The sequence below is a fragment of the Tamandua tetradactyla genome, chromosome 1, assembly GCF_023851605.1.
Source record: "Tamandua tetradactyla isolate mTamTet1 chromosome 1, mTamTet1.pri, whole genome shotgun sequence".
In the NCBI taxonomy this organism is placed as follows: domain Eukaryota; kingdom Metazoa; phylum Chordata; class Mammalia; order Pilosa; family Myrmecophagidae; genus Tamandua; species Tamandua tetradactyla.
Window position 1 is genome coordinate 229,268,834 of NC_135327.1, and position 23,052 is coordinate 229,291,885.

General features: G+C 37.7%; 1 protein-coding gene and 1 long non-coding RNA gene across 2 annotated transcripts in view; one reads left to right on the forward strand and one right to left on the reverse strand.

The window, feature by feature from the left end:
- The first annotated feature begins 929 nt into the window (after positions 1–929).
- Positions 930–5,293, forward strand: LOC143688319 (poly(A)-specific ribonuclease PARN-like). The gene is given in 4 exon segments (XM_077166144.1): positions 930–1,716; positions 1,718–1,899; positions 4,416–4,544; positions 4,547–5,293. Coding segments are annotated over 4 exon segments (1,635 nt in total). The 5' UTR covers positions 930–1,087; the 3' UTR covers positions 5,242–5,293.
- A 7,559-nt stretch (positions 5,294–12,852) lies between these two features.
- LOC143688327 (uncharacterized) overlaps positions 12,853–23,052 on the reverse strand; it is a 37,793-nt gene continuing 27,593 nt past the window's right edge. Inside the window, exon 3 of the long non-coding RNA XR_013177949.1 lies at positions 12,853–13,011. This is a non-coding gene — a long non-coding RNA (uncharacterized LOC143688327). The remainder of the gene's footprint in view (positions 13,012–23,052) is intronic.

Here is a 23,052-nt window from a genome sequence, read left to right on the forward strand (position 1 = left end):
AAGGCACAGTAGAAGAGATGAAAAAAAAAACAAAGGAAACCTACAATGTCAAATTTCAATGTAGAAGACAGGATTACTGAACTGGAGAACATCTGAAATCCAACAAGCAAAAGAAAATAAAGGGGAAAGAATGGAAAAACATGAGCAGGGACTCAGGGAATTGAATGACAACATGAAGAGCTGGAATATACATGTTGTGGGTGTCCTAAAAGGAGAAGAGGAGGGAAAAGGAGGAGAAAAACTAATGGAGGAAATTATCACTAAAAATTTCCCAACTCTTATGAAAGACTTAAAATTACAAATCCAAGAAGTGCAGCATACCCCAAAGAGAATAGACCCAAATAGATGTACTCCAAGACACTTACTAATCAGAATGTCAGAGGTCAAAGACAAAGAGAGAATCTTGAAAGCAGCAAGAGAAAAGCAATCCATCACATACAAGGGAAGCCAAATAATACTATGCACAGATTTCTCAGCAGAAACCATGGAGGCAAGAAGACAGTGGGATGATATATTTAATTGACTAAAAGAGAAAAGATGTCAACCAAGAATTCTATACCCAGCAAAATTGTCCTTCAAAAATGAGGGAGAAATTAAAACATTTTCAGACAAAAAATCACTGAGAGGCGCTGTTTCCGGAAGTCGCCACCGCCAGCACCGTGGTCTCCGCTGCTGTCTCCACCTTTGTAGCCACCGCTCTGCCGCTGCTGCGGCAGCCAAGTTCTGCGATTAGAACGGCTGAGGCGGGGCAGGGCCGGAGTTCCGGCCGCTCTGCCGAATGGAGATAATCCGGAGCAGTGCATGTCTGCCCGTGCCCCTCCCGGCGTTCCCACGTTACCCCTCACGGGTCTGCTAGGCCCCAGCCTCAGACCGGCCTGCTTGGCGGGACGTGGGTTGATGCAGCTTCTTGGTGCATTGCCCCGATTTTAAGAGTAATCTTCACAAAGCGTACCAGGCCATAGAAGAGGCGGACTTCTTCGCCATCGATGGGGAATTTTCAGGAATCAGTGATGGACCTTCAGTCACTGCATTAACAAATGGTTTTGACACCCCAGAAGAAAGGTATCAGAAACTTAAAAAGCATTCCATGGACTTTTTGCTGTTTCAGTTTGGCCTTTGCACATTTAAGTATGACTATGCAGATTCAAAATACATAACGAAGTCATTTAACTTTTACGTTTTCCTGAAACCCTTCAACAGATCCTCACCAGATGTCAAATTTGTTTGTCAGAGCTCAAGCATTGACTTTCTAGCAAGCCAAGGATTTGATTTTAATAAAGTTTTTCACAATGGAATTCCCTATTTAAATCAGGAAGAAGAAAGGCAGTTAAGAGAGCAGTATGATGAAAAACGTTTGCAATCCAATGGTGCAGGCTCTCTATCATATGTATCTCCTAACACTTCAAAATGTCCTGTGATGATTCCTGAGGATCAGAAGAAGTTTATTGACCAAGTGGTAGAGAAAATAGAAGATTTATTACAAAATGAAGAAGACAAGAACTTGGATTTAGAACTGTGTACTGGGTTCCAAAGAAAGCTAATTTATCAGACTTTGAGCTGGAAGTATCCCAAAGGTTTTCATGTTGAGACTTTAGAAACTGAAAAGAAAGAGCGGTATATAGTTATAAGTAAAGCAGATGAAGAAGAGCGCAGAAGAAGAGAGCAGCAAAAACATGCTAAAGAACAGGAGGAACTGAACGATGCCGTGGGATTTTCTAGTCATTCATGCCATTGCTAATTCGGGAAAACTTGCTATTGGACACAATATGCTCTTGGATGTTATGCACACAGTTCGCCAGTTCTACTGCCCGCTGCCTGCGGACTTAAATGAGTTTAAGGAGATGACAACATGCGTATTTCCCAGACTCTTGGATACTAAATTGATGGCCAGTACACAACCTTTTTTTTTTTTTAAATTTTTTTTATTAATCAAAAAAAAGAAAAGAAATTAACACAACATTTAGAAATCATTCCATTCTACACATGCACTCAGTAATTCTTAGTATCATCACATAGATGTATGATCATCATTTCTTAGTACATTTGCATCGATTTAGGAAAAGAACTAGCAAAACAGCAGAAAAAGATATAGAATGTTAATATAGAGAAGAGAATTAAGATAATAATACTAATAAAAAATATATATATATAAAAAAAGGAAAAAGAAAAAAAACAAAAGATACAAACAAACAAACAAACAAAAAACTATATTTCAGGTGCAGCTTCATTCAGTGTTTCAACATAGTTACATTACACTTAGGTATTATTGTGCTGTCCATTTTTGAGTTTTTGTATCTAGTCCTGTTGCACAGTCTGTATCCCTTCAGCTCCAATTACCCATTATCTTACCCTGTTTCTAACTCCTGCTGGTCTCTGTTACCAATGATATATTCCAAGCTGATTCTCAAATGTCGGTTCACATCAGTGGGACCATACAGTATTTGTCCTTTAGTTTTTGGCTAGACTCACTCAGCATAATGTTCTCTAGGTCCATCCATGTTATTACATGCTTCATAAGTTTAGTCTGTCTTAAAGCTGCATAGTATTCCATCGTATGTATATACCACAGTTTGTTTAGCCACTCGTCTGTTGATGGACATTTTGGCTGTTTCCATCTCTTTGCAATTGTAGATAATGCTGCTATAAACACTGGTGTGCAAATGTCTGTCTGTGTCTTTGCCCTTAAGTCCTTTGAGTAGATACCTAGCAGTGGTATTGCTGGGTCGTAATCCATTCAGCCATTCTATGTCTTTTGATTGGGAAATTCAGTCCATTAACTTTTAGTGTTATTACTGTTTGGATAATATTTTCCTCTACCATTTTGCCTTTTGTATTATATATATATATCATATCTGATTTTCCTTCTTTCTACACTTTACTCCATACCTCTCTCTTCTGTCTTTTCATATTTGAGTCTAGTGCTCCCTTTAGTATTTCTTGCAGAGCTGGTCTCTTGGTCACAAATTCTCTCAGTGACTTTTTGTCTATAAATGTTTTAATTTCTCCTTCATTTTTGAAGGACAATTTTGCTGGATATAGAAGTCTTGGTTGGCAGTTTTTCTCTTTTAGTAATTTAAATATATCATCCCACTGTCTTCTAGCTTCCATGGTTTCTGCTGAGAAATCTACACATAGTCTTATTGAGTTTCCCTTGTATGTGACAGATTGTTTTTCTCTTGCTGCTTTCAAGATCCTCTCTTTCTCTTTGACCTCTGACATTCTAACTAGTAAGTGTCTTGGAGAACGCCTATTTGGGTCTATTCTCTTTGGGGTGCGCTGCACTTCTTGGATCTGTAATTTTAGGTCTTTCATAAGAGTTGGGAAATTTTCAGTGAAAATTTCTTCCATTAGTTTTTCTCCTCCTTTTCCTTTCTCTTCTCCTTCTGGGACACCCACAACACGTATATTTGTGCGCTTCATATTGTCATTCAGTTCCCTGATCCCCTGCTCAAGTTTTTCCATTCTTTTCCCTATAGTTTCTGTTTCTTTTTGGAATTCAGATGTTCCATCCTCCAGTTCACTAATTGTAGCTTCTGTCTCTTTAGATCTATCATTGTAGGTATCCATTGTTTTTTCCATTTTTTCTTCTTTGTCCTTCACTCCCATAAGTTCTGTGATTTGTTTTTTCAGATTTTCTATTTCTTCTTTTTGTTCAGCCCATGTCTTCTTCATGTCCTCCCTCAATTTATTGATTTGGTTTTTGAAGAGTTTTTCCATTTCTGTTCGTATATTCAGCATTAGTTGTTTCAGCTCCTGTATCTCATTTGAACTATTGGTTTGTTCCTTTGACTGGGCCATATCTTCAATTTTCCGAGCGTCATCCATTATTTTCTGGTGGTGTCTGGGCATTTGATCAGATTTCCCTGGGTGTGGGACCTGGCTGGTTGAAAGGTTTTTCTGTGAAATCTCTGGGCTCTGTTTTTCTTTTCCTGCCCAGTAGGTGGCGCTCGTGGTGCTCGTCTGTCTGCGGGGCCCACCAGTAAAAGATGCTGTGGCTCCTTTAACTTGCCAATCCGAATCTCGCAGTCGGCCCGGGAAACCGTGCATGGAGGGTGTTCGCCGGCCGCCGCGGCTTGGGGGAGTGCCGGTCCAAATTGCCCAGCTGGGCCGAGATGCCAAGCATGGTGGGAGGGCCCCACTATCCAACGTTCCCAGTCGGACCGGGGAGCCACGTGCGTGGAGGGGACCCCAGTCGCCAGCTGCCCCGGCCGGGAAAACGTGTGCCCCTCGGGTATCTCACCGCAGCGGATTCTCCCTGCCCGTTCAGCCGTTCCAGAATGGGTACGCTGTGTTTTTGGTCTCTGTCGTGGCTCCGGGAGCTGTTTCGTATTGTTTCTGTTTCTTTATTTGCTTTTCTGGAGGAGGAACTAAGACCCGCGTCTTACTAAGCCGCCATCTTCTCCGGACTACACAACCTTTTAAGGATATCATTAATAATACATCTCTTGCGGAATTGGAAAAACGGTTAAAGGAAACTCCTTTCAGTCCTCCTGAAGTTGGTTTGGGGGCTGTTCATTTCTCTCTAGAGGCCAGACATGAAGTTGGAGGCATAGGGGAAAAGTGAGAAGTAAGTTTATTTGAAAAGGGTTATTTCTTATGAGGGTCATGGATATTCCATATCTTAACTTGGAAGGACCAGACTTGGAACCTAAACAAGATCATGTTCTCCATGTGACATTCCCCAAAGAATGGAAAATGAGCGACCTTTACCAGCTTTTCAGTGACTTTGGTAACATTCAGATATCCTGGATTGATGACACATCAGCATTTGTTTCTCTGAGCCAGCCTGAGCAAGTACAGGTTGCTGTCAATACCAGCAGGTATGCAGAAAGCTATCGGATCCAGACCTATGCTGAATATGTGGGAAAAAAACTTGAGGAGAAGCAAATCAAGAGAAAATGGACAGAAGATAGTTGGAAGGAGGTTGAGCGAAAGCGGTTAAGTACTCAGTGCATGTCCTATGCAGTGCAGAATCACTGTTACCGCTCCAATAGTTTTACAGGCACCAGCGCACTAGGAAAGAGAAATCTGAGTCCCAGTCACGCAGAAACTGGATCGGAGGACAGAGGGTCAGGGGAGATGTCTGATGCTGAACTTGAGCAGACAGATTTCTGTACAGAATCCCTCTCAGAAGGGAGGAAAAAGTCTAAGAAATTAAAAAGAATGAAGAAGGAGTTTTCTTCAGCAGGAGGCATCTCCAGCAGCTCTGCCAAGCTCTTTGAAGTTCCTGATACATGGTAACCAAGAACTGAGTGAAATTGTGGGTGCTGTCACTGAGAGAGAACCAGCCAACACCCCAAAGCCATTTGGAAGCCATACTGTATTTAATTGAATAAGATGTGGTATGGGAGGGATTTGAAACTAAGTATGTCTCTTAGAAACCAAATTTTTATTTTTGTGGTTGTTTCTTTTTTTCCTTTTTAATTTAAACTGTCTGTGGAACACTCATCACAGTTGTAGGCTGTCATGAATATGTGTACTATTAACCAGTTATTTGTTACTCATGTGAAATCTTTGCTGTCATGAATTAGTGCTTTTAAGAACCCACCTGATGTGGAATGTTGGCTGTGAAATATGTAAAAAGAGCTGATATTCTCATGTGCTGTGATCATGAATCTGGGGCTGAGCTCTGTCCTGCCTGGAGAGGTTCTCATCCATCTTTTCATGCACAGATTGCTGGGCAGTTACAGCGCATGATTGCAGTCTCCCCATGGAGAAATCGGTTGTGTCTCCCTGCTTCCCACCATAGCTGCCTGAAAATATTCAGCTTTCTCAAGCTTGTTTTTCCAGCAGGAAAATGCCTGCTGATGTCAACCCATCAAGGAACTTACCTATGCCTTGGCCTTTGGACATATTTATTTAGAGTTATTTTTCCTAAGATGTGAGTTTCTCACAGGGGGTGTTGGAGTAACAAAATTAACTTCTGTTCTTACATGTTGTGCTGTGTTCTCTCTGCGGTGTCATCACCTGGTTGTCTTTTCTTCTTTTTTTCTTTTGTGTGTGTGTGTTTGGGTGGCAGTCTGCAGGTAAAGGGTCGTGTATGGGTGCATGTGTGTGAGTCTATGAAATCATGAGAAATGACAGATCTGCAACATGTACCAGCCCTTCCTCTGTTGAAACAAATAACAGCAACACAATTTCGTGGATCTACTTCAATAGATCTGCTTCAGATAGATCATTCTTAGATATGTAACATTTTTGTATTGTGAAAACAAAATGAAAAATGTATTTCCAAAAGATAAAAATTAAAGAAATTTTCATAGGAAAAAAAAATCACTGAGAGAATTTGTGACCAAGAGACCAGCTCTGCAAGAAATACTGAAGGGAGCACTAGAGGCAGATACAAAAAGACAGGAAAGAGAGATGTGGAGAAGAGTGTAGAAATGAAGACAATCAGTAAAGGTAAAAAGGAAAATTAGATATAGCATGTAAAATCCAAAAGCAAAATGGTAGAAGAAAGTACTATTCGTACAGTTATAACACTAAATGTTAATGGGTTAAACTCCCCAATCAAAAGATATAGGCTGGCAGAATGGATTAAAAAACAGGACCCATCTACCTGTCTATACGCTGTCTACAGGAAACACATCTTCGACCCAAAGATAAACATAGGTTGAAAGTGAAAGGTTGGGAAAAGATATTTCATGCAAATAACAATCAGAAAAGAGCAGGAGTAGCTATACTAATATCCAACAAATTAGACTTCAAATGTAAAACAGTTAAAAGAGACAAAGAAGGACACTATGTATTAATAAAAGGAACAATTCAACAAGAAGGCATAACAATCATAAGTATTTATACACTGAGCCCAAATGCTCCAAAATACATAAGGCAAACACTGAAAAGAGAAATAGACACATTTACCAAAATAGTTGGAGACTTCAATTCCCCACTCTCATCAATGGACAGAACATCTAGACAGAGGATCAATAAAGAAACAGAGAATTTGAATAACACAATAAATGAGCTAGACTTAACAGATATTTATAGAATTTTACACCCCACAACAGCAGGATACACCTTTTTCTCAAGGGCTCATGGATCATTCTCAAGGATAGACATATGCTGGGTCACAAAGCAAGTCACAATAAATATAAAAAGTTTGAAATCATAGAAAACACTTTCTCAGATCACACAGGAATGAAGCTGGAAATAAAAAATAGGCAGAGTGCCAGAAAATTCACAAATATGTGGAGGCTCAACAACACACTCCTAAACAACCAGTGGGTAAAGGAAGAAATTACAAGAGAAATCAGTAAATATCTTGAGGCAAATGAAAATGAAAACACAACATAGCAAAACTTATGGGATGCAGCAAAAGCAGTGCTAAGAGGGAAATTTATTGCCCAAAATGCCTATATGAAAAAAGAAGAAAGGGCAAAAATTGAGGAATTAACTGTCCACTTGGAAGAACTGGAGAAAGAACAGCGCACTAACCCCAAAGCAAGCAAAAGGAAAGAAATAATGAAGATTAGAGCAGAAAAAAATGAAATTGAGGACATGATAATAATTGAGGAAATCAATAAGATTGATGGACGCTTAGTGAGGTTGACAAAAAGAAGAGAGAGGATGAAAATAAATAAAATCAGAAATAGAAGAGGAGACATAACCACTGACCCCACAGAAATAAAGGAGGTAATAACAGGATACTATGAACAACTTTATGCTAATAAATACAACAATGTAGATAAAATGGACAACTTTCTAGAAAGGCATGAACAACCGACTTTGACTCGATAAGAAATAGACAACCTGAACAAACAAATCACAAGAAAAGAAATTTAATTGGTCATTAAGAAAATCCCCAAAAAGAAAAGTCCAGGACCAGATGGCTTCACATGTGAATTCTACCAAATGTTCCAGAAAGAATTAGTACCAATCCTGATCAAAGTCTTCAAAAAAATTGAAGAGGAGGCAAAGCTACCTAACTCATTGTAAGAAGCCAACATCACACTCATACCAAAGCCAGACAAAGATATTACAAAAAAAAGAAAACTACCAACCAATCTCTCTAGTGAATATAGATGCAAAAATCCCCAACAAAATTCTGGGAAATTGAATCTAGCAGTACATTAAAAGAATTATACACCATGACCAAGTAGGATTCATCCCAGGTATGCAAGGATGGTTCAACATAAGAAAATCAATTAATGTAATACACCATATCAACAAATCAAAGCAGAAAAACCACATGATCATTTCAATTGATGCGGAAAAGGCATTTGACAAAATTCAACATCCTTTCCTGTTGAAAACACTTCAAACGATAGGAATAGAAGGGAACTTCCTCAAGATGATAAAGGGAATATACGAAAAACCTACAGCTAACATCATCCTCAATGAGGAAAACTGAAAAGTTTCCCCCTAAGATCAGGAACAGACAAGGAAGTCCACTATCACCACTGTTATTCAACATTATGTTGAAAGTTCTAGCCAGAGTAATTAGAGAAGAAAAAGATGTGCAAGGCATCAAAATTAGAAAGGAAGAAGTAAAACTCTCACTGTTTGCAGATGATATGTTCTATATGTTGAAAATCCAAAAAAATCCACAGCAAAACTACTAGAGTTAATAAATGAGTACAGCAGTAGCAGGTTACAAGATCAACACTCAGAAATCTGTAGTGTTTGTATACACTAATAATGAACAATATGAGGGGAAATAAAAAAAATTCCATTTACAATTGCAACCAAAAGAATAAAATATTTGGGAATAAATTTAACTAATGACACAAAAGACCTGTACAAAGAAAGCTACAAGAAATTATTAAAAGAAATCACAGAAGACATAAATAGATGGAAGGGCATACTGTGTTCATGGATTGGAAGACTAAATATAGTGAAGATGTCAATTCTATCTAAATTGATTTACAGATTCAATGCAATACCAATTAAAATCCCCAAAACTCACTTTTCAGAAATAGAAAAACCAATAACCAAATTTATTTGGAAGGGCAGGGTGTCCCGAATAGCTAAAAGTATCCTGAGGAAAAAAAATGAAGTCAGAGGTCTCATGTCATCTGAATTTAAGGCATATTATGAAATTACGGCGGTCAAAACAATATGGTACTGGCATAAAGAAAGATATACTGACTAATGGAATAGAATAGAGTGTTCAGATATAGACCCTCTCATCTATGGACAATTGATCTCTGATAAGCCAGTCAAGCCAACTCACCTGGGACAGAACAGTCTCTTCAATAAATGGTGCCTAGAGAACTGAATATCCATATGCAAAAGAATGAAAGAGGATTCATATCTCACACCCTATACAAAAATTAACTCAAAATGGATCAAAGACCTAGACATAAGATCTAAGACCATAAAACTGTTAGAAGAAAATGTAGGGAGATAGCTTATAAATATTATAATAGGAGGTGGTTTTCTAGACCTTACACCCACAGCACTAGCATTGAAGAAAAAAAAGAAAGAAATGGAAACTCCTCACAATTAAACACTTTTGTGCATCAAAGAACTTCGTCAAGTAAGTAAAAGGATAGCCTACACAATGGGAGACAATATTTGGAAACGACATATCAGATAAAGGTCTAGTATCCATAATTTATAATGAGATTGTTCAACTCAACAACAAAAAGACAGACAGCCCAATTACAAAATGGGCAAAAGACTCGAACAGACACTTATCAGAAGAGGATATACGAATGGCCAAAAGGCACATGAAGAGATGCTCAATGTCCCTGGCCATTAGAGAAATGCAAGTCAAAACCACAATGCGATATCATCTCACACCCACCAGAATGGCCATTATCAATAACACAGAAAATGACAAGTGCTGGAGAGGATGTGGAGAAAGAGGCACACTTATTCACTGTTGGTGGGAATATCAAATGGTGCAACTGCTCTGGAAGCTAGTTTGGCGGTTCCTCAAAAAGCTGAATATAGAATTGCCATATGACCCAGCAATACCACTGCTAGGTATCTACTCAAAGGACTTAAGGGCAAAGACACAAATGGACACTTGCACACCAATGTTTATAGCAGCATTATTTACAATTGCAAAGAGATGGAAATAGCCAAAATGTCCATCAACAGATGAGTGGCCAAACAAACTGTGGTATATACATACGATGGAATATTATACAGCTCTAAGACAGAATAAACTTATGAAGTATGTAACAACATGGATGGACCTAGAGAACATTATGCTGAGTGAGACTAGCCAAAAACTAAAGGACAAATACTGTATGGTCTCACTGACATGAACTGACATTAGTGAATAAACTTGGAAAATTTCCTTGGCAACAGAGACCATCAGGAGATAGAAATAGGGTAAGATATTGGGTAATTGGAGCTGAAGGGATACAGACTGTGCAACAGGACTGGATACAAAAACTCAGAAATGGACAGCACAATACTACCTAACTGTAATATAATTATGTTAAAACACTGAATGAAGCTGCATGTGAGAATGATAGAGGGAGGAGGGCTGGGGACATAAATGAAATCAGAAAGAAAGATAGATGGTAAAGATCGAGATGGTATAATCTAGGAATGCCTAGAGTGTATAATAATAGTGAAATTTACAATGTACAAATTTTAAAAATGTTTTTGCATGAGGAAGAACAAAGGAATGTCATTATTGCAGGGTGCTGAAAATAGATGGTAATCAATATTTTAAAACGTCACCTTCTGTGTGAGACTAAAGCAAAAAATGTTTATTTGTTACAAAATTTATATTTTGACTAGTGCATTTCCTAATATAACTTATGTAGATAGTTTGACTGAATGCCATAAGTACTAGGAATCTCAGGTAGGACATGAGATTGTGTTGGTTTGTCCACAGTGATGCCCCGATCAATCCCAGAGTGATTTGAGCAGTGAATAAAAATGTATTTGCAAAGTCCCCTTGGGGGAATGGTGAGAAAAGGGGAAAATTCAACTTCCCCAAGTTGAATTCTTAATATTCTCATAAGCTGTCTAGAGAACCAAAGCTATAGGCTGAGCCCTCAGTCTTGGGGTTTGTTCATATGAAACTTGACCCTACAAAGGATAGGTCAAGCCTATTTAAAATTAGGCCTAAGAGTCACCCCCAAGAGAGCCTCTTTTGTTGCTCAGATGTGGCCTTTCTCTCCAGCCAACATAACATGCAAACTCACCACCCACCCTGTCTCTACGTGGGACATGACTCCCAGGAGTGTGGACCTTCCTGGCAATGTGGGACAGAGATCCTGGAATGAGCTGAGACTCAGCATCAAAGGACTGAGAAAAATCCTAGAATGAGCTGAGAATTAACATCAAGGGATTGAGAGAACCTTCTCGACCAAAAGGGGGAAGAGAGAAATGAGACTAAGTGTCAATGGCTGAGAGATTCCAAACAGAGTCGACAGGTTATCCTGGAGGTTATTCTTATGCATTAAGTAGATATCACCTTGTTGTTCAAGATGTAGTGGAGAGGCTGGAGGGAACTGCCTGAAAATGTGGAGCTGTGTTCCAGTAGCCATGTTTCTTGATGATGATTGAACAATGATATAGCTTTCACAATGAGACTCTGTGAATGTGAAAACCTTGTGTCTGATGCTCCTTTTAGCTACTATATCAACAGAAGAGTAGAATATATGGAATAAAAATAAATAATAGGGGGAACAAATGTTAAAATAAGTTTAGTTTGAAATGCTAGTGGTAAATGAAAGTGAGGGGTAAGGGGTATGGTATGTATAATCTTTTTTTTCTCTGTTATTTTATTTCTTTTTCTGTTGTCTTTTTATTTCTTTTTCTAAATTGATGCAAATGTTCTAGGAAATGATGAATATGCAACCATGTGATGATATTAAGAATTACTGATTGTATATGTAGAATGGAATGATATCTTAATGTTTTGTTTAATTTTTTTAATTAATAAAAAGTTAAAAAAAACTGTAAGCTTGCAAGCTAATAAAATCCTATTGTAAAGCCAAAAAAATTTTTTTTAATTAATAAAAAAAAGAAAGAAAAAGAAAAAAAGTACTCAGAGAGATAAGATATTGTACTCCATAAAAGAACAGAATAACCTGAAAAGATATTTTCAGGAACAAAAAGAATTTTTAGAAATTATAAATATGTTATCAGAAGCTAGAAACTAAACAAAAGAGTTGAAAAATAACATTGAGGAAATTTCTAAAAAAAAAGTAAAAGACAGAGAGGTGCAATAAAAGAGAAAGTGTCAATTTCCAAACAACTATACAAGTCCTGCAAAGCTTGCTAAAGAAAAGAGTTTATGAAAAACACTTGTATGAACATTTTAAAGTGGAAAAGAGAGAGGAGAATTTTAAGAGAACGAATAGAATCCATAGGTAAAAAAACAAACTAATGTCGGGGGAATGCCAATAATATACGAATAGTTAAATTGTGAAACATTCTGACCATTAAAAATGATAATATAGATACATATTGAATGACATAAAAATATACGAAATTTTATTTACTTAAAAATTTAGATTATACCTCCAGTGTTTTGGAGCAGCTAGAAGGAAAACTCTGAGATAGTGGAATGGTAGCCCATGAGAAACACTGGTGATCTGTTCTGTAACTACTTGTTGAAGTGTGCTTTGAAAATTATTGATTTTTCTCTCTTTGCTTTGTATGTGTTATATCTTACAATAAAAAATGTTAAAAAAATGAATTTGGGTTATAAAATCACAGGTTTAATATAATCCTATTATTGTAAACTATGTTTGATCCATGACTGTAAACATTTAGTTCTTTTGAAAGCTGAAAGGCTACAAACAAAACAAAGAACTAACAATAGTAGAGTCTTTACATTTCTGCATTTTCCAAAATTTCTACAGCGAACAGTTTACTTTTGTAAATAGGAGGAAAAAGTTTTCATTTTTAAAAGATGTTACAAAGAAATCTGGTTCCTTTCCTCTCTTCTTGGAACAAATTATCGATATTCTGGTTTTCAGCCCCACTGCAGCCCCACACTCTCCCGACCACCTTCTCACACCTCCAAACTTCATATCCTCAGTCCCCAGCTCATCGTCTTCAACATCCACTTTTCCTCCTTTCATCCCATATCTAAACAAATAAATAAGCCAGACACAAGAAGACACTCATTACACGATCTCATTTATATGGAACACTTAGAATATTCAAGTTCATAATGTCAGAGATTAGAAGACAGGTTACCAGGGGCAGGGGGCGGGGTGGGGAATGGGGAGTAAATGCTTGACTGATGCAGAGTTTCTGTTTGGGGAGATGGAAGGGTTTCGGTAGTGGATGTTGTTGATAGTAGCACAATGTTGTGACACTGTTGTGAATTGTGTACTAGAATTGTGTACTAGACAATGGTAGACTATACAATTGTACTGAATGTATACTAGAAAGTGGTTAAAATTGGACACTTTATGTGATATTTATGTTAACCATAATAAAAATAAATTTTAAATCCCTGTGGCCTTCCCAAAAAAACCAGAGAGTTTTAGAAAAGCCTTTTTAGATTTTCTGATGCCCCACCCCCACCTCCAGCAAAAAAAAAAGAAAAAAAAAGAAAAAAAGCACAAGAAAAAGAAACCCAATACATGAAAACAATGTCTGGTCTGAATAATGTGTCATCAGATTATGATGGCTTTTCTCTTTTCCAGAGTCTAAGGAGCTAATGCTTATTTATAAAACTTTCCCAAATAACTCTCCCACAGACAGTAAATGTATTACAAGGGAAGGATAAATGTTAAACCTTTAAAATGACTGTATCAAGCTTATATTTACCCTTCACTTAAAAATGTACTTACTTTGAAAGCCATCTTGTAAAGAAGACATCTGGTCAACCTCTTTAAGATTTCAAATCAGTCAATGCTCTCTACCAAAATATTTTCCTTCTTTTAATATAATTCTGTATAACTGTTCCCAAGAAAGCCTCTCATCTTCCAAGTTATGAATAAACTTGTAATATATATAAATACATGGGGGAAGGAAGACTTATCAAACTTTAGAAAACAAAAAATTATAAGGGATAGATAAATACAATGATAAAATTGAAACTTTGCCATGGACAGGATAAAATGCAAAATGTGAACTTAATCAGAATAAAAGTAAAATCCTACTATACTTTTTAAAAAATCATTGGTGCAAGAATAAAATGTAGAACACCTGATAAGGCAAAAGATCCTGTCAAAAAGACCTAGGGTCTTTTCATTTGACATAAACTATGTATAAGCAACATGAGATAGGAATTTCACTTTTGTTCCCAATGATATTAAAAGCATCCTGAAAAGAGATGCTGGCATATATATATTTTTTGTCTTTCACTCAATGCTTCACAAATAATAGGCATGAAATAAATATTTGTTGAAGAAATAAACGAATGCTAAAGAGGAGGGAGATGGAGTAATGGGGTTATAGTGGTGAAGCATGAGCTGAACCCTGATGGATGAACAAAATGTGGGTGCACAGAGGGAGGCTGCGAGGCATGGTGGGAAGAGGCCAGAGCATAGGAGAAGGGGGCACCTAGCCAAAGAGACTCAGGGGACATGCAATAAGCTAGCCTGGTCAGAGTGCAAGGGGACAGAGGGAAACTAGTAATGAGTTGGTCTGGAGAAGTTAAGGCTGGATTAAGAAGTGTGACTATCAAGCTAAGTCTATACTCTGAGGCAGTGCTTCTTGGACTTTGGCAGAGTACTTATTAAATCAAGCTTGGTGGGCCTCAGTCCAGGAGTTCTGATTCAGTAGGTCTGGAGTGGGACCTGATAATATGCTGTTCTGGTAAGTTTCCCAGAGCACGCTGGGTGCATGTTAAGCCACCTAAATATCTTTTCCAAAAAGCCAAAGCCTGATCCACCCCCCAGAGATTCTGATTGGTCTGAAGTAGAACCTGAGCACAGGTATGTCTTTTTTTAATCACCTAGGCAATTATAATGTGCAACCAGGATTTTTAATCATTCTCATTACTTGGGTAAGCCATAAGAAGCCCTTGCTCATTGCTGAATAAGAAGATGTTCACATATTATTTGTTAATTACAAAAATAACATGTAATCATCATCAAAAAATGAGAAACTGGGCAGCCACAGTGGCAGGTCTTGACTTGAGCCATACTAACTAAACTGAGTGCAGAATCCAGAGTAAAAATCTCTGCGAAACATGTATTAATTTGCAGTTTTGTAGGCAGGCAATCTGAGCAGCAGGCCACTCTATTACCACAGTTACTGAGGCATGTTAGCATCCCCAAAGACAAATCTCTAGGAATCCTTAAACTTACAAGTATATCAAACACAGCCATTCCAATTTAGACAGCCCCTAAATAATCTACCATTGATATTTCTCTCCTTCCTTTGGATCTAGAAGCCTAAGCTCCCCACAGCCCTGTTTTCCTATTTTTCACCAAATGGCAGCTGCAATGACTTTCAGAGTTCAAGTCAGTCCACAAATCATACTACCATGGAAATCTTCAGTTCGGTGTATTTAGCAAGCTCATTGCATGATGAAACTTGAGGTCAGAGATTAAATTCTATTTCCCAGCAAACAAAAATTGGTTTGACAATATGCAGCTCACAGTCTGTTCAATGCAATACTTACACATGGCAAGTTTTGCTTCTGCAGTAGTCAAAACATTTTCATTTTATCATTCGATTATAAAAGCAACAAAAATAATTATTCTATTTTTCCCTGAAAATGACAGAGAAGCAATAAATGGTTTTTCTTTCATAGTTTCTATTAATTAACTTAGAACTCCTAAATTGGAAATCTGTAAACTTACCCAGACTGCCTATATATTCTCAATATGGGCAATTTTTCCAATACTTTTTAGGAAGAAAAAGGAAGTCTTTTTTTACTTCTTTCTCCCCCTTCTTTATTATGTCTCTGTCTCTCCTTTTCTTCCTTTTTTTTTCTTTACAACTCTCTCTTCTCTTCTCCTCTCCTCCTCCTCCTCCTCCTCCTCCTCCTCTCTCTCTTCCTCCCTCCCTCCCTCCCCCCCTCCTCGATATTTAGCCCAGACTGTGCGTCTCCTGCACACGCAGTGGGGGACCTAAGTCCGCCTACCCACAGAGTCAGACACAAACCAGAGATTGGACGCCAGCAGCTCTCCGGTCTGTTGTGGGCCACAAATGACTTTGGGGGACCCACACATCTCTTTTTTAATTAAAGTATTTCCCAACCACTTAAAACTAGCACACTTCACATTTAAAAATCAGATTTTCTAGGTTATCTTGAGAATTTGGAAAATCCAGTTGCACCGAGCCCCTCACCCCCTCAGAAGGACACCTGGTGGATGTGAGTGGGGATTTTCTTGTTTAGAGATGTCATTTCTCCCTCAGCACTGAGTTGGCAACTGTGAAGTTCAACAAGTCATACATGGTTACCATAGTAATGAATGGTCTGAAGGAAAAGCGCCCAGCTTTGTTAGAGAATGTAAGAGAGGAGCCCAGACTAGATTGAGGGTTGAGGAAGATCTCTTTGAGAGGTGATATCTGTAGCTTTGCTCAATATTGCCATTCGCCTTGTATGAAGTGTTTGTTTAAAAAAATCATAATGGGGCAGGCAATGGTGGCTCAGTGGTGGAGCTCTCGCCTGCCATGCTGGAGACCTGGAATCGATTCCCTGTGCCTGCCCATGCACAAAAAAATCATAATGACCATTTATTGAGAGTCTATTAGTGCCAGGTACTTTGCATTTATTGTCTTATTCAATGCTCATGGAACCAACTCTTCATAATCCTCATTTTACTGATCAAATCCCTGAAATGAAACACATGAGGTTCAAGAAAGTCAAGGAATTAGCCCAAATATACAGAACCAGAAGTAGAGAACCTGGGCTCAGAACCAAGCTCTGCTTGATTCCAAATTATATGTTCATTCCAGATAAAAAGAACACTTTAAAGTAAGTCCAAGTCCCCATGCGAATAGCTGGTTCTTCGTTGCTCTCTCTAACACATGGCCAAGAATACTTTGCAGGAGGACGCCCTTGATTCCTTTTACAATGTGACTGATTTCCTTCTCAGATTATACCTCCAGCCACCCACAGAGCCGGGCAGGGACACCATCTGAGACCAGACAGCACTGCAGCTGGAGCCCAGGATTTTGGCTAGGTCTTGGGACCTAATGGTACTTTCCAATATGGTTCTAACACCAGTCAGGTTTGTCAGGCTAGGTGCCTTCATATTGCCAGTGCTTGCCTGCCATATTGATGATTTTAGGCCCCCACTGGTCAGCTGCAGCTTCACATCCCAAGGTGAACAAAACTTAAATTTTGTTGTCTGTATCATCTAACCAGTTGTGTGATTACCTCATAGAACTCTGGTTTGATATTTGAGGCTTTTTTCTCTCATGACTCCAGGTCAGTTTCCTGCTGCCGCACCCATTTGTCCTTCTGCATTACAATCACCGTGGATTTATGACCTCTAACGTTCTCCATCATGACCCCATTCCAAATTATTCTCTAGCTCATCCACTATCCCAATGAAACAGTGTCAGAAAGTAGTCTCCCAAGGAATCACAGTGATGCCACCACCTTTCCCAAGAATTCAAATCAAATGCAGTATGACATATGACGTTTTGAAAGTGCAGCAAATGAAAAGGAAGTTGTATATTTTTTTCTTTCCAAGGCCACAAGGCAAAAATCTGGATTTTCCAATTTTTGAAGAAAATAGAATCTGATAGTTCGTGATGTATGTCTCAGCTTCACTTCCCCACAGCCCTTACCACCCAGACAGCCTTATCTTTATGGGCCTTATTCTCCTCAGTCATAAATTGCTTTTTCCAGTCAATTTGGCAGATTAGGCTGATGTAAGAAAAAAAACAACCCTTCATTTCAACCTTCTGGGAATGCTTTGAAAAATATGATATATTTTAAATGATAAGACACAGATGAGTTTGAAATCAAGAAGTGGAATTCTCAAGAATGTAGCAGAATTCAGAGCAGAGGCAAAGGCCTCACAGGGGAATCAGGATGGAATATAGTCCTATACGGTTGAGGTTAGAGGCATCCACACCCATGCAGGGAAAGGAGTCTAAGACTCCATGTCAAACAAAGGATCGTGAAGGGCTTGCTCTAGTGAAATGGAGCCTAGAAAAACATGGCTCAAAGAAACCTGCAGCCATAAATGGAAAAATAGTCACTGGAGAGAAATTGGAATCCCAGGCCTCTGCCATGTGCAGAAATGAGGTTTGGGCTCATACTGTTTTAATGATTCAGGGACCTCCATGTTGAAAATTAATGTAAAAATTACTCTGACACTTTGTAAAATCCACGACTCCTCAGGCAGAGGGAAAATCAAAACAACTCTGTAGGGTCACTCTGACAAACTAGAACATAAGAGACTTACATAGAAAACAACCTCTGTTGGCAGTGAGTTTACAGTAAAAAATTAGAAAACATATAAGAAAACAAACCACCATGAGGGAAAGTCAGCAGATAACGGTGAACATTTATACCCAAAACTGGCTTTAGTAAAACAGTCTAAAAGAGATTTGAGAACAAGTATGTTTAAAATGTTTGAAGAAATAGTGTAAGGAATCAAAAATGTTAGACAAAAAAAGGTTCAAAATGATTCATCAATATTTACTGAACACCCAGTATGTGCCCACCCTACTTTGTTCTAAGCACTTGGGATGCATTGTGAGCAAAACGACTGCCTTTCTATAGCCTACAGTCTAATGGGAATCATAGAAAATGATGGAGTGGGTCTCCTTGACCTTTGAGGTCTCCTCTTCTAGCACAAACATTCTTGGATGTTCTGTAGAGTAGGCACAAAGCTTGATCTACTGTTCAGATAACTAAGAAATAGAACTTTATTTATTTCCTATAATTTTATAATTGAATTGTCATTTGGAACCCTCTTTCATTAATCTGACAGGCAATGTTAACTTTGGCTTTTTTCAGGATTTCCCCATCCCTTCTCTGGTAGGTCAAGATACCAGGGAACTTTCACACTACCAAGGCATTGAGGAAGTGAGTACCTTTTGTTCCCAGGAATTTATCAAATGTTCCTCATTTCTGCCCCCAAATATCTTAAGACCCTGGGTCTTGTTTGTTTTTTTAGAGAAATTGTGGGTTTATAGGATAATCATGCATAAAATATAGAATTCCCATGCACCACACTACCCCCCAATAGCTTGCATTGATGTAGAACATTTGTTACAATTGATAATAGAATTGTTTAAATATTTGTATTATTTTTTAACATTACTTGCCTTTGTTACAATCAATGAGAGATTATTAAAATTGTACCATTATCCATTATCCATAAGTTACTTTAAGTGTATTTTTCCCATATACCACCCAATTAATATTAACGCCTTATATTAGTATAGGACATTTGCTATAATTCATGAAAGAGCATTCTTATATTTGTACTATTAGCCATGGTCCATCAACTACAGTAGAGTACACTGTGTTGTATAGTCCTATGTTTTATCTCTTGATTTTATTCTAGTAATATACACATTCTAAAGTTTCCTCTTTCAACCACATTCAGTTCAGTGCTTCTTGGTGACACAGTAATGTGCTACCACCACCCTCCATTCCCACCATTTACCATCAACTTAAACAGAAATCCTGTACAAGTTAAGCATTCACTCCCCATTCTCTAAACCCAGTCTATCTCCTGGTAACTCATATGCTAGATTCTAATTCTTCGAGTTTGCTTAATATAGTTAATTCATGACAGTGAGATATTACAATATTTGCCCTTTTGTGTCTGGCTTATTTCATTCAACATAATGTCCTCAAGATCCATCTTGCTGCATACATTAGGACTTCATTCTTCTTTATGGCTGAATAATATTCCATCATATGTATATACCACATTTCATTTATCCCGTCATTGGTTGATGAACATTTGTGCCGTGTCCTTTTTGGGGCAATTAAAGAACATTGCCGCTATGAACATTGGTGTGCAAATATCTGTTTGAGTCCTTGCTTTCAATTCTTTTGGGCATATGATCACCAAATCATAAGACAATTCTACACTTAGCTTCCTGAGGAACTGCCAAACTATCTTCTGCAGTGGTTTGCTATGTACCTTTTACATTCCCACCAGCAACAAATGAGTGCTCCTATTTCTCCATCATTCTGGTGGGTGTGATTTATATTGTGATTTTAATTTGGATTTCCCTAATAACTACTGATATTAAGCATCTTTCCATGTGCTTCTTTTCTACTTGAATTTCCTCTTTGGAGGAATATCTGTTCAAGTCTCTTTCCCATTTTTTAAACTAAGTTGTTCATCTTGATATTCTTGAATTGTAGGATGTATTTATAAATTCTGGATATTAAATACTCAGATACGTGGTTTCAAAATATATTTTCCTATGTTTAACAGGAAAATATCAACACTAGGGATAAATAACGGGGGAAGGGACAAGAGTTAAGGGGAGGTTTGGATTTCCTATTTGGTGAGGGTGTGTTTATTGGTTTTCTTTGTCTTGGGAATAATGAAATTATCTAAAATTGAGAGTGTTGATGAACTGTTGACTTTGGTCATTATACATGATGCTCAGTGAATGGAGGTGGCTGAAGGATGCACTGACTGAGAAGTAGATGATGGTGTATACATATGATCAAATATTGTGCTGCTACAAAAAGGAACAAAGTTGTGAGGCATGCAAAGTTGTGAATGAACCTGTAGGACATTTAGTGAGGCAAAATAAGGCAGAAAAAAAAGGGTAAATATTGTATGGTCTCATTCAGAAAATACTTATTCTAAATAATAAGAAATTTAATCAAGGCCCCCTGAGGAAACAGGATCCAGATTGTATGTTCTTATAGCAGTCACATTTAATCTGGAGTGGTAATTGTTATTTTTGGAATTGAGAGGCTGTTTTATAAATGTATAACCTGGTATTTCAGAATAAGAATGAAGCCTATCAGGTTGGGATTAAGGTAATTCAGAACACAAGGGTAAGGAAGACTTGTCTGTATTTTAGAACCCTCATCTCCTCTTTGAGACCAAAGGAAGAAAGATTTATTTTTTCCAGAACCTATATTTTCTGTAGCACATAACCTAACTCAACCTGTCTGGATGGATCATTTAAACAATACAAACATAGGGGTCCCAGAATAAGAATGAGAACCTTTAATTCTGCACAGCTTAATTTAATGCCTGGATAAATCCCAGAGTTTATTAAGCACATAATCAAAAAGTATTGGCAAAGTCACTTGAGGAATAGGAGAAAAAATATGGAGCTATTAAACTTTACCACCAGGGAAACTCCTGATACTGTGTCAAACATTAAGGACACATAATGACCTTGAGGCTAGCTCTTGTGAAGCTTATGTATGCAGCAGAGAAGCTTAACCTACCTATAGGTATGCCTAAGTGTTACTTCTGGAGGACCTCTCTTGTTGCTCAGATGTGGCCTCTCTCTCTCTCTCTAAACCCAACTCTGCAAGTGAAATCATGGTCCTCCCCCCTACATGGGACATGACATCCAGGGGTGAAAGTTTCCTTTGCAGCATGGGAGATGACTTCCAGGGATGAGTCTGGACCTGGCACCATGGGATCAGCAATGCCATCCTGGCCAAAACGAGGAAAAGAAATGTAACAAATAAGGTATCAGTGGCTGAGAGAGTTCAAATAGAATTGTGAGGCTACTCTGGAGGTCACTCTTATGCAAGCTTCGGTTAGACATTGCTACCTATCACAGCTTGCCAAACCCCAACCAAAAGCACTCCTGCCAATCCTAAAACACCAAGAGTGTTATATAAGATTCCATGAAGTTTCCATGCACTAGGGTAATTTTCAGAAACCTACAGCCACCAGATAGGTCCCTGGACCAGATAAGTTCTGAAACCTAGAGGGCCCAGCCTCTCAGAACATCAGCTAGTTCCAACCCCCAGTCCATATTATCGACAGCCCCTTCCAACATGAAAAAGTCAGACAGGCCACAGCCAAATACCCCTAAAGAGTAGGAGAAAGAGCAAAGGTGATGGTGGAGTTATACAGAGAAAGTAGGGTTTAACAAATGAGTATGATTGCTGAATCATTACATCGATATTTCTTTTAGTCTCCAGTACCTTAGAGCAGCTAGAAATAAAAACCTAAAATTGTGGAATTGTAACCCATACCAAACTCTGAAATCTGTTCTACAACTCATCATTGCAATGTGCTTTGAAATTTATTCCTTTTTTTGTATATATGTTATTTTTAACAAAAAAGAAGAAAAGTCCGTTGTGGTGATGAATGCACAGCTATATGATGATAATGTGAACCATTGATTATACATTTTTGATGATTACATGATATGTGAATATATAATATATAGCAATAAAAATAAAAATAAAATAAAACAGACCAACAAAATTGTAAGGGAGGAGTAAATTTACCTCTATTTGTAAATTATATGATCCTCTGTGTAGAAATCCTCGTGAATCCACAAGAAACCTACTAGGTCTCATGAACTAATTTAACACAGTTGCAGGGTACAATATCTATATTCAAAAATCATTTGTGTTTCTATACATCATCAAGAAACTTCCAAAAATTAAATCATAAAAACGTTTCAATTTATAATAGTATTATGAAAATCTGAAAATAAATATAATCAAGGATGTAAATGACTTACACAATGAAAACTGCAAGACATTTGTGAAAGATATTAAATAAAACCTCTATAAAGTCAGAGATATCCTGTGTTCTTGGCTTGGAAGATGTAAATATTGCTAAGGTGTCAGTACTACCCATGTGCTTTCTAGATTTAATGTAAAATCTGTCGAAAATTCAATTAGAACTCTTTTTGCCAATATGTACAAAAATCAAACCAAATGGTTCAATGATTGTCAAATAAGAGCTAAATTAAATAAAATACTTTTTACTTAAATTTTTTTACTTTAAAATTAAATTCAATAAAATCTTAATTAAAAAATTAATTAGCCATAGATGCATCTATTTCTGAACTCTCAATTTGATTCCATTGGTCAATATATCTATCCTTATGCCAGTGTCATGCTATTTTGACTACTGTAGCTTTGCAATATGCTTTAAAGTGTTATTCTTCAAATTTCATATTCTTTTCTAATATATTTTTGGCTATTCAAGGCCCCTTACCCTTCTAAATAAATTTGATCATTGACTTTTCTATTTCTGCAAAGTAGGCCATTGGAATTTTTATTGGGATTGTTGAATC